Source organism: Marmota marmota, unplaced genomic scaffold, assembly GCF_001458135.2.
Source record: "Marmota marmota marmota unplaced genomic scaffold, marMar, whole genome shotgun sequence".
Classification (NCBI taxonomy): domain Eukaryota; kingdom Metazoa; phylum Chordata; class Mammalia; order Rodentia; family Sciuridae; genus Marmota; species Marmota marmota.
In genome coordinates this window covers 53,632,445-53,645,251 of record NW_026000229.1, presented here as the reverse complement: position 1 = coordinate 53,645,251, position 12,807 = coordinate 53,632,445, and the positions used below count along the sequence as shown (strand labels likewise).

At 41.0% G+C, this 12,807-nt stretch overlaps 1 protein-coding gene and 1 long non-coding RNA gene across 3 annotated transcripts in view; one reads left to right on the top strand and one right to left on the bottom strand.

The window, feature by feature from the left end:
• The window catches only part of Daam1 (dishevelled associated activator of morphogenesis 1), a 109,600-nt gene that overhangs the window by 74,839 nt on the left and 21,954 nt on the right, over window positions 1-12,807 (bottom strand). For both annotated transcript variants that reach the window (XM_048793056.1, XM_015480943.2), the window contains one exon: window positions 4,782-4,871. In XM_048793056.1, coding sequence (XP_048649013.1) covers window positions 4,782-4,871 — 90 coding nt within the window. The remainder of the gene's footprint in view (window positions 1-4,781; window positions 4,872-12,807) is intronic.
• Window positions 1-12,807, top strand: part of LOC125613302 — a 29,029-nt gene that overhangs the window by 14,100 nt on the left and 2,122 nt on the right. The window contains exon 3 of the long non-coding RNA XR_007343821.1: window positions 5,809-5,815. This is a non-coding gene — a long non-coding RNA (uncharacterized LOC125613302). The remainder of the gene's footprint in view (window positions 1-5,808; window positions 5,816-12,807) is intronic.

Genomic DNA, 12,807 nt, shown 5'->3' with positions numbered 1-12,807 from the left:
CCCCCCCCAAAAAAAAGGGCAAAGCCATTGCTTCTTTTCCTAGTCCACCCATGGCAGCTTCTCAATAGGGACTAGGAACAACCAGAGGACTAATATCTCATTTCACCTCCTTGTTTTTCAGCTGATTTGATTGTCATGTAGAAAAATGATGATTCCTTTTGTCTTTAATTCCACTACTTATGCATATATTCCTTTAAATCATGTTTTGATTAAAAAAAAAAAAAAAAAACTTGCTCCCTGTACTCTAAGTAGGTGCCCCTGAGGAACTCCTGAGGAACTGAAAGAACTGAATCCTGCTTGTCCGCACTCATGACAACTTTCATGTTTTTGTGCCTGTTGTGAAAGGAGAACTTGTTTCTATGGGGAGGAGTGTTTTCCCTTTAGGATATACAACCAAAGCCATTTTCCCTAAATGTTTTCAGAATGTACCTAGCACTATTTCAGCAGTTTGCAGAAAACCCACGGCTCAATGGCAGCCAGGATAGGCAAGAATCTTGAATGGTTTAATTAAGCTAGAATCAAACATATACTCAGCAAGAGAGTGGAAATTCACCTTCACCAAAGTGGTCCTCCAAACACAGAAATGTAGTATAAAGAAGCTAATACTATTTACTTAAGCCTTGGCTTTAGAGCCAGAAATAGTGGAGGAAAATTAGGCAACGCTTCCCAGTCGTGATCTTGGCCTCAAGAATCTGATGTGGTTAAACTAGGTGTCTGAATTCCAATTTATTTCCTTGCAAACTCTGAGGCCTGAGAAGGGGTAAAAAGCATTTTCTGGATACTTTTAGGGACTGGTTAAATGACACAACTAGTACACTTGATCCTGAGAAGAACAGCAATGAAAGAAGATTCCTTCTTGTGCCGATAAGAGTGCTGTCAGCACAATACAGTGTGTACACCAGTTTATTTTCACCTCTCTGAAGACCTACTCCTTACTTTTCCCAGGATTTAAAAATCATGTTAACAATAAGCAAATAAAGCATAGCCAGATGCCTTTCGTGGTCAGATGGCTCATTGTTTAAAAAGCTTCAGTTTAAAATCCAAAAGATTGTTAACAGATGCAGTTTCTGGCTTCAGACTGGGAAAAACCTCATTTAAACAAAAGAGTATGTTGTGATTGGAACTAAAAAGGGAATTACCTTTAAAGATAAGAACCACAAACATTTCCTATTTGAAAACACGCCCCATCCCACTAACAGGACCTTTTGGGACCTTTCATGAGAGTTTAAAAATTTGACAATGGATTGCTGTCTATGACAAACCAGGACCGACCGACCAGTCCAGTAACTGTTGGAGATTTGTTTGGACTTTCAAGAAGGCCACAACATCCATCTTTGACTCTCCCCCAGATTACTCAATTAGGCAAAATTCCAATTAATTTCTTTCCAATCATTTTAGCTCCAGAAATACTTTTGCTGCTTTCATTTTGGCTCTGGAAATTAGTTTCCAACCAGAGAAGTTTAGAGAAGTTTCATAAACGAACACAGAGTTGATAAGCAGAGAGCCACTCCTGGGACTCCAGTCACCGTTTGATGGAAAAGAGGCCGTCGGCTGACAGAAGGCTGGCCCTGTGCTCAGGTCCCAGTCTTGTCTGCTTCCAGGACTTCTGTTCACTCACACAGAGAGCCTGCTTTCCACCAGCTCCTGTGGCCCGTATGTTGGCTTCAGTGATCCCTGCTCTATGGCTTCACTCTGTAGGAGAATGTCTGGAATGCCCTGGGTTCTAATCACAAAAGACAGAAAATCTAAAGAAGCCATGAGTGTAGCTTCCCTCAGCCTGAAAAAAATGAATGAAGTATGGCCTGCTGGTAATAGGCCTGACCTGAAAAAGCTATACAAGAGATGTTCCAAGGAAAAGAATCTCTTCTTACTATCGAAGATGGACACAATGGTGCTTCCTTCTGAGAATGGACAATCTATCTCTCTGGACACCTATTATCTGAAGAGGCAAACATCATATACTGTTCCTAGTGAAATATTTGTGTCCTTGTATTCATGATGTATTTATTTATCACAGTGTCTAATAAGTTCAGTTTTGGACCACAGGCTTAGTATTGTTTAAATAGCATGAGGAGTTCTAACCATGAGAATCTTTAGTCAAGCCATGCTATCATTCATTTTAAAGTGAGACAGATCTATAAGACCATGGGATTTCCTGAGGAGTTATAATGGTTTCCCACTCAGCCATGCCCTTACTAAGCCACACCAGGAACCTAAGGTGCTGGAGTGAAGCTAGCACAAGGGCATCCCCCAAGATCTGTGCGAGCCAAACAGGTACAGATGCAGGCATCAGAAACAGGATTCTGAGGCCAGAGTCCACATCCATCTCCATCCTCCTGCAAACAGCCAACCCCATCATGCACACTTGAGATGAAGCTTGCAAGGGGCTCTGATAGACCTGAAAATTGAAAAACGAGCAGCAGCTGTGAGCCCGAGGTCATTACTATCCTCCAGGGCTTGCCTTCACTAATGTAAGGGGCAGCAGTTTCCATGATTAACTTTCAATTGCTGTCAAGGGTGTCATAAAATCTGGGAAAGAAGAAAACTTTCACCTCAGTAAGCTGCTCCCATTTTCTTGCCCTTTCCTTTTGGCCAGTGCATATTCTCAGTTGCTACTTGTATTGTTTGCTCATCCTGTGGAAAAGAATCTGCACTAGAGGAACCAAACAGACAATGCCCTCTGTGTACAGAGGCACAGAAGGATTTTCTTTCTCAGTCCTAGTGACAGGACTTTAAGGTGGCAGAGTGAAAAGAACGCTTGCTCCCAAAGACCACACAATACTCTCAGTGTGAGAGCTGAACACATTTTATTTTCATTTTACAATTCCTTATCAAGAGGGACATGGTAGTGCATGTCTGAAATCTAGCTACTCAGGAAGCTGAGGCAGGACGATTCGAAATTTCAAGGCCCGCCTAGGTAACTTAGGGGACCCCTGGCTCGAAAACAAACAAACCTCCTTCCTTCCCTGTATAATATATGTGCAATATATATACACACACACACATACATATATATATATACTTATCATACATATGTACACATATATCACATATATATTATATATGTATGATGTATATATAATATATGCACAACATAATATATATTATACACATATAATATTTGTGGTATATATCATATATGTGTATTTTGCATATATGCATATAAAATGTACATCATATAATCTTTATCTATATGTTACGCATGACAATCCATTCAACAAAAGAGAAGTTTTCCAGTTGGCTATAAGTCTAAAGAGAGAAGAAAAGGAGAGGACAATGATGCACTGATTGACAAAGATGTCTTACAGGTTACTACTGGATCAGGACCCTGAAGACTTTGATTTGGGCTGATGTGACAGCAGCTCAGCAATCATACTGAGAAGCTACAGCTGGACATATTTCCTGGCAAAGATCATCAGAACCAAATGTGATGCATAGTTTGACCAATTACACTGCTCAGAGAGGAAATGAAACATGCTTTCATTTTTTTATTAACAGTATTCAGTATTTTTATTTACACAACACAATTCAGTGAGCCAGTTTTTGTGAATTCATTTCAAAGGCCCAGATGCTGAAGTTACAGATGAGAAAGACAAGGTGCCTTACAACCTGTGGCCTGGAGTCGGGTGGAGGAACAAGTGCGCAAGTTCAGTGCTAGAGAAAGCCCTTACTGAGTCCTGGGAGCCGCCCCTGGGAGGGTGGCACACACGTGACACAAGGCAGCAAAGGGAGCAAAGGTGCTGGGAGACAGCCATGTGGGCAAGTGGAGGTCCCTAACTGCATGCTAGTTATCTAAGAGACAGTTTCCCTGGCTCACTCTGTTGTCTCAAAAAGATATTGGACTGTTATCCTTTGATGCTCTTTTCTAGGTCAAGACTGAATGATCTGAGTGCTCCCTGCCTGTTGGAGAGAGCATTTCTTTTAGGTGCTAGTTCTGCCCTTCCCACTTACCCATCTTGGTTCAAGACTGTGTTGGAAGAAAGAAAAAAGTGGCAAAACGAGGCCATGAACCTTCGAATCAGCCCAAAAAAATGGACATGGGGACAGTCTAAGAATCTGCCACAGGGTTAAGGAGATGGCAGAGGAACTTTATTTCAAGAGATGCAGTGTGTGGAGTGATGCCTAGTTCTCTGAGTCCTAGGGAATAAGAGTATTTTCACTGCTCCCAGCTCCATTCTCCCATCGCCTGGGGTAACAGAAGCCCAGCTTTTAAGTGGGAAGTGACTGCCCAGAATAAAGACTTTGTTTGTTTGCAGTGAGATACAGATATGTAAGGGGATAGAAGGTATATAACTCCTAAAACATGTTTCTAAAAGAGGGCATGGGGGAATTTATGCCCTCTCTGTCTCTTTTCTGTACTCTTGGTTTGGATGTGAAATGACTGGGGAGCCACGTCAAGCTGCACCTTAGAGATGGTGAAATGTAAAGTTGCTAGAAGGTGGTCACAGAGGGCTGTGGACCCACGAAGCTCACCCTGATCTACCTGAACAAACTATTGTGGAAAGAGCAGGGGGACGCTTGTTTCTCCTATAAGCCAGTGTTATTTGGGGTAGCAGTCAAACACAATTATGGTGTCAGGGAGCACAATGGTTACAGGTGTCAGGGAGCACAATACAGTGTTGACAAAAACAACATCCAAGGAGTTGGCACGTGGCCACATATGGCACCGAGGCCACAACATGACACGTTAACCACACATTCACATTACAAAGGGCTGAGTTCAGGTGGGCAAATGGGAGAGCGAAGGGAATCAAAAATGAGAATCACAATGAATACCTTACCTTTTTCTTGCTACAGTATATTTGCCACTTTTTCTCAGCTGGAAGTGCAAACATGGCTTCCCTGTGTTTGTCTGTGAGGTCAAGTTCATCCTAAGAAGAAAGAAAATAATTAGTATGTCATAGATTAAATGTTACTCCTGTAGGGAACACTATCAATATCATTGGAGAGAGGAAGAAAACACGAACATATATTTAAATGAGTCTGGAAAAGATCAAAGCTGTTATCAAGGTGTGTGTCACTACTGTTAAGAGAGCACGTCCTGGTCTGGGGCCAGGCTTTGTGCACAACAGGATGGACGAAGCACAACCTCAGAAGTACTGAAGAGAAGTGGGCCCCACTTTGGCAGAATCATCCTGAGCTAATGCCAATAGCTCTGTAGGGTCCACTGAGCAGTGAAGGCCATCAAGCGAGGGAGTTTGGGATTAATCTTAATAAATCAGGGGTTTTGGGGGTCAACTACAAACACTGACTGGCTGAGCCCCTGGAGGGCCCAGACATGATGTGGGGGAGCAACTGCTCTAATATGAATGTGAAATGTCCCCCAAAGGTCCATGTCTAAAGCTTTGGTCCCCAGGGTGGTGTTATTGGGATGGGATGGAACCTTGGGAGAGGACCTAATGGGAGGCCCTTAGGTCACTGGGAGTATGTCCCCACAACGGATGATAGGATCCAGTCTCTGCCTCTTGTTCTCTTTTGCTTCCTGGCCCTGAGGTGAGTGATTCTTCTCAGCCACACATTCCTGCAATAAAGTGCTGTCTTGTCACAGGCCCAAAACAATGGAGCCAGTAGATCATGAACTGTAGCCTCAAAACCTGTGAGCCAAAATGAACCTTTTCTTTTTATAAGTTAATACTCTCAGGTATTTTTGTTACAGTGACAAAATACTAACAAAGCCATAGGAAAAAGGCCTTGCTGTTGTAACAAACTTGGTACATTAGAGGCACCATGGGCAGATTAGTTGAAGCACTGGGTTACGCAAAGGACCATCAGATAAGCTAGGCATGTTGGTGCATACTGTAATCCCAGCGACTCTGTAGGCTGAAGCAGGAGGACTGCGAGTTCACAGGCAGCCTCAGCAATTTAGTGAGGCCCTAAGCAACTCAGTAAGACCCTGTCTCTAAATAAAATATAAAAAGGGATTGGGGAATGTGGCTCAGTGGTTAACGTGCTGGAATACAGAGTTCATTCTCTTGAACAAGATGAGCCAATGACGTTTTGGGGAAGAGTGTGACATTGTCATCACCATAAACCACAATGAACATTCCCTAAGCATTTCATGTGGGACATTTTCTCATTTAGTTCTCACAATGGCCCTAAGAGGTCCACTCTCTATTATACATCCACACTGTGATAATAATCCCATTGTAAAAGAGCTGGGTAAAATTAAGGCTGAAGATTAAGTCACTGGCTTAAGACTACATACCTGGTAAATGATGGTGCTGGGTTTCAAGCTGTCTAACTGCAGAGTCTAGACTCTTAGCTCCTCAGTTCAGAGTTTCGAAACATTAACTATAGTAGAGTGTAGCTTAGACTGGATAGTAAAGGAGGGCAATTTACTGATATTCATAGCTAATGAAATACAATAGGATAACGAATATAAACCAGGCAGAGAAAAGTTCTTAGCAATTCCTAAGAGCTCAGTCTACAGTCAATGTTGAGCAGCTGGTACTTTTTCATTCTGATAGGGAAAGTTATCTAGTCAAGCGTAGTAAATTGGTGGGTGTGGGTAAAACTTAAAAGCTATGAATTAAGGCACAGTAAGGTCTCAATTCCTGAGGAGTATGAACAAGTTCCCACCCCAAGAGGCTTCTGTGTTTATCTGCAGCTCTCCCACAGTGTGGACATGCAGACACAGAATATTGGCTTCATATCTTATACTCCTACCACCATTTAGTCATCAAGTCCTATTACATCTTCCTTGAAAAATCTTATTATTTCCCTCTGTTTCATTCCCAGTGAAGTCACCCGAACTTACTTATGCCCTAATAACCTCTCCCTTGGCTTCTGGCACGGCCTCCCACTGCTCCTCCTTGCCTTTCCAATCTTTACTCAGCACTGCTAGAATTCTCAAACCGAATCACCAGGAGTGCTTCTTAAACCACCAACAAGCGGAGTGTCTAGGATTGAACAGGTGGGAGAAGCCACGTACATACACATTACTATTCAGTTTCCAGGTGTTTCTGATGCTGCTGGGTCTGGAGACCACACTTTAGAATCACTGCCCTGTCAACAGAGCACGGTTGCTGTTTCATGCTCCCAGTTCAAAAAACTTCATTACTTCCACAGGACCTGAAAAACTAATTATCCATTCCTCAGCCTGACTCTTGAGGTCTTCCATTTATAACCCAACTTACTTTGCCAGGCTTGTTTCTAGTTATCCCTATACACCAGATCTCATTAACACCTCCACCTCCAGAGCTAAGGCATGCCAACTTCCCTAGGGAAGTTTTCAGTCTTGTAAAGTCTCTATTTCCTCCTCTCCGGGATGGGCATATTATTTCTCTTACAAAGATTAGCAACATCAACTAAACATGTAGTAATGCCTGGCACAGGGCGGAAACTGCACTGTAGATATTTCTCTTGTCATGTAAACACAAATGAGATGCTATTTTCTTTTAAGAGCAAGGTAAACAGTTAAATCACTCACACACACACACACACACACACACACACACACACACACGATTACATCCTAACCATAAGAAACTAGCTATTAAGAATTTCAACAATGAATAACTAGGAAAGGAATGAAGGGTTTTTACAAAAAATTCCATGATGAGGGAACATGTTTAAAATGTTAGAATTTTGGCATGCAACTGTTATAGATCTGAAGTAATTATTTTCTTGCCTTTCTTCCTTTTTAAATTTCCTACAAGTCACACCTGCTCTCATCTATTGAAGAATGGGGGAAATAAGAGTAACAAATCACTTCCCAACAATCAAGTCAGTTAATCAAATAGCTCAATTATATATTGCTTAGTTTGGGGGGAAAAGGTGTTCAATTTGTGGGAAGAGAACAGCACAATTAATAGTGCATCTTTTACTACACGATAGCAGTTTTTGCTAACTGAGCAGACGTGTGAAGAAAAGTGTGAACCCTAAAGCCTAGAAATTCACAGCAAAGGGTATTAATAGTACTTGACATTGCTGTTAGAGGTAGACAACTTCTGCTGAGACACAGAAATTACCGATTTTAAATCGAACACAGATAAAATACAACTTAAGGGCAGTTGGCTTCAGGCAAAAAGAAAATTTTTAAAAAGTAAAACAAAATGTTAAAAATTGGTATAGGGTCTCTGGATGTAATTTTGGGTTATAGTAAGGAAACTGTAAGGAACACAGGGCTTGAGGTATGGCTCAGTGGTAGAGTGCTTGCCTAGCATGTGCAAGGCCCTTGTTTTGATACCCAGCACCACCAAAAAAAAAAAAGGAATAAATACAGACTAATAATACATAATAGCTAACAATTTTCGAGCAGTTTCTATTTGCTTGATAGTAATGTTTTATGTAGATTCATATATTTTGGTCCTCATATCAATTCTAAAGCAGATAATATTATCCCATTTTTCATAAATTGAGCAGTGTGTGCAAGGCACCAAAGCCAGCAGATAGTGAAAAAGGTACAGGAGTCCAGGCTGTCCGGTTACAGAGCCCGTGTTCTTAATCACCACACTGTTCATTCTGTCAACCAACCAGCAGATAGGCAGGATCACGTCATTTTTGATACAGACATGAAAAGTCTCCATGTGCTCTGTGTCTGTGAGTGAAAGAAGGAGGGTTTGTTGGCAGACATCCCTGGGTTCTAGGCCTTGCCCTTATTGTTTATGCAACCTTGGACAAGTGATTTAACCTCTGAACTTCAATTTCTTCATCTGAAGACAAAACAGTAATATATTCCTGTTAGTTTTCTCAATGATTTATTCCTGCAACCAAAATTTTGTTGTTGTTATTGTTAGTTGTTTGTTGAGTATCCAACTAAATGCCAGGCATTATTATGTAGGCACAGGACAGGCAAAAATCTATCATCTTCTCAGGAGGGCAGAAGGGAAATCACATAATCACAGTATGATCACATGCTAAGATTTTGAAACCCTGATTATTGTGGGAAAGATGGGATCATGAAGGCTTTCCCAGCAAGGTAAAGTGACAGTTTATAGATGAACAGGAATTAAGGAGGTAAAAAACACTGGAGACAGTGAATGGAGGCTGTGAAAGCCACTCCGAACTTTGGTTTTTATCCTCAGAGCAATAATCAAAAGTCACTGGTGAATTCTGAGCAAGTATGACAGATCAAATTAGGCAATAATTTAATCTAGGGAGTGCCTAGGCACAACGTCCGGGATGTAATAAGACTCTCGCCCCTTCATTCCAAAACATCTCAGCTGTGACTCATTCAAGAATGTAAGACTATAAGAGACTATCACACAGCCTTAAGAGATCCATTAACACTTCCTGGCTGTCCTGCCCATTCTAGGATCAACACCAGGCATTATAAAGAATACAAAAATGAACGACACACCCTGCCTTCAAGGAATTTATCCTCTAGTTAGGAAGTCAAGATGACACAAAGCTTTCACAGCTCCTTTCTTTTCAGGATAAATTCCAAATTCCATAGAGGGTAGCACCTTCCAGCATTTGGGATCACAAGTGGACAACAACCTGTGAAACTTTTCCCAGAGGTCCCTTCCCATTGTTTCTAAGGAGCAATCCTACTCAGCCAAGCTTTTCCAGGGAATCACTATTCCCTACAGGTAGCCCATGCTTCCTTTCCTGGGACGGGTAGCAACTTTGTGCCTTATGGTATATATGGTATATAGCAGGGCTACCATTATGTTACTGGCAAGTCTGACTCCCACTATGAACTTGTTCCAGTGAAACAGGAACTCAATTTGCTCTATTCATTTCTGCACTAATTGTCAGTCCCTAAAACAACTTCTGACACAGCAGGAACAAAACAAACAAACAAACAAAAAGACACCACCAACAACACCAGTAAGGAAGGAAGAAAGTGGGGAAGGTAGGGAAGCCGGCAAGGAGGGAGCATAGAAAGGGACGCTGTAAGATACAGTGATTGTAATCAGTGTATTTTAAAGATTAAAACCTATGCTTTTTTTTTTCCTTTTTTTAAACAAAATGTACTTATAGTGAAATGTACAGATCTTAAGCACACCATTTTTGAGTTTGGCAAAAGCATACACTGAAGTGGTTGTAGCACTTAACACTTTAGAAACTGATGGTACCATTTTGCATTCCCATCAGCAAAATATGGCATTTCCAGTTACTCCTCGTTCTCACTAACATTTGTTGCTATGTCTTTTTAATTTTAGCAATATCAGTTTATGGGAAGTGTAACCTCTATGAAGTTTTATTTTGCATTTTCCTGAGGACAACTGATACTGACTATAACTTTCCACATGTTTATTGGCTATTTGTATGTGTTCTTTTTATGAAGTTACCTATTCAAATCTTTTGTCCATTTTTTATTAAATTGCTTATCTTATTTTTATTGACTTAAAGGGACTCTTTATAAGATTATGGAAATATCATCTTTGTCAGAGACATGTACTGAGAATACTAGCCTGGCTTGTCTTTTCATTTTGTTAGGAGTATATTTTGATCACCAGGTGGTTATATTTTTAATGAAATCTAATTTATCAAGATTTTTCTTTCAGACTTAGTGCTTTTAAGTCTTAAATCTTTGTAACTTATGGGCCAAAAAATACATTCCATGGTTTCTTCTAGAAGCTGTATATAGTTTTACTTTTGGCTTCCAAAAGCTTGAATCTATTGTCCATCCCACAGATTCTACTCCTGGATAACATAAAGTGCTGCTCTAGTTATAAAACAGGTGGGCTGCTTTTCCTTCTCTCCTTTCCAGTCACTTGCTCTCCTTGCTGGATACAGAGAAAAATAAAACACAGGTGATAATAGAGGAAGGAGAAAAAACAATGGGATACAAACTAATTTCAGAATCACTTTGACAGATTTGTTTCTTTAACCTCTAAAATTACTTCAAAGTAATGTTACAGGAGATTTTTCATTCTGATCATTAAAATACTGAAAGAGGCAATCAGGGGAAACAAAGCAATTAGGATCATTGTATCTCAAACAGTACCTCTACATGTGGATTTTTTAGATAAAGTAAGCGGTACAGAGGCAGAAAGATCAGTGTTGGTCGGAGGCGGAAGGCTGAAGATGATCGAACGGACACAGGGGAGGTGAGTCTGGAAAAGCCCTAGTGGTGACAGCAGCACCACTGTGAAGCCCAAACTTCCATTTATAATAGGTGGATTCTATGACCCATAAAGTACACTTTATATGTCAATAAAGCTGTTAAAAACCAAGTCAGGGTTGGGGTGTGGCTCAGTGCTGGAGTGCTTGCCTGGCACTAGGTTCCATTCCCGGCAATTCTCATTCATATTCATTTTCTCTCTCTCTCTCTCTCTCTCTCTCTCTCTCATCTGCTTAATGATGCTCCAGGAAAACAAACAATTCCTACGTAGATCAGGCAGAGAAAACAGTCTTGTTCGTAGTAAGAAAATCAAATTCTGGTTGAAAATGTAGGTAAATCAAGGAGTTGGCTTAGAGGAGAAACTGAAGTGTATGAAGGAGGAGGCACCGCAGAGGAGCACTGGCTTCCTTGCTTCCTTGTGTGTCAACAGCCAAGCTTTCCACCAAAATCAACAGCCAAAGGTCATCAGCTGAGACCCAGGAAGCACACAGAGGAGCACTGGTTATAGACTCTTTCTTCTTTGCTATATTATTCTTTCTGGCTCAAGTTTTGAGAATCATTTAAAGGACATGATTTAGCAAGTGATGAGAGGAGAAACCGTGCACTAAGCCTCATTCCTGCCACAGAAAGCTCAAGTTTCATGAAAACTGGAACCAACAGACAGAACCGTACAGGCTCCTTTTGGAGAAGATATTAATTATACTTTTATATATTTATAAAATGTGTACTTTACGCGGCTAAGATATTTTGGAGAAAAGACATTTTTACTATTATAAGAAGACAGGACCTCTGAGGGAAACCCAGCGGTGGGAACTACAGTCTAGGCCTCACCCCTAACAAAGCACATTATTAAGCCCCACTGTGAAAAGCTTCTGCACAAACAAATCCCACCCGTCCACCACTCTGGAGCAAGCAGGCAGCTCTATAGAGAAACCTACATAAATCAGAAAACAATTGGCACAGCACAAATCAATCTAAGGAAATGGATTGATTTGGTAGATAAAACAAGGGAAGGAATTTTGAAAGAATATACAATAAGGGTCTTGAATGAGTAGAAAGATTAACACTTTGTAACAAAAAACTCTTTTTAGAGATTTTAGCTCATTAAAATGTGACATTATTTGTAAACCCTCCAAAGCAATATTTAAAGCATTTATTCTTTGAAAATTGACCAAACTGATAAATTTCGGTGAGCTGGAAGGTAAGTTTCTGGGTAGCAAGAAATCTCTAAGCAATTCAGGATTTATAAATACACATACAGACAGAGGTTACCAGGACACTGAATGTTATGGGGCCCAATGGAGAATAAAGAAACAGAAGCCCACAGTCCCTCAGGATTCCCCTGCTCATCTACTCACTGTTTTGTGTATGCTTGTGTCTTGGGTTTCATCTTTTTGTTTTGTTTTGTTTTGCTTTTTAATGGTCCTTGACAAGCTAACCGTCCATCTGACTCAATGTCAAGAGCTTGCAGAATTTCCAACCCTATTATTACTCAGACAAGTCTGACTTTTCTCCTTCAAATTAGATACTTCTGGTATTTGCCACAGCCACCAGGCCCAAGTCACCTAGCCTAACCCCAGTCAGGAGTTTCCTGCAGGCTGCACCCCTATGGTTTACCTCAGGGATACACCACCATTAACAGTGCCCTCTTTGAATTGAATCCTCCCTTGCCACTTCACAGTACCAGAAATAGGTCAAACCCCGAAGAGGCCAGTGACCAGACCTCAAGTCAGCAGTCATGGGGACAAATACAATGAGGAGAGGAAAAGGCCAGACAAGGCAGATGGAGAACT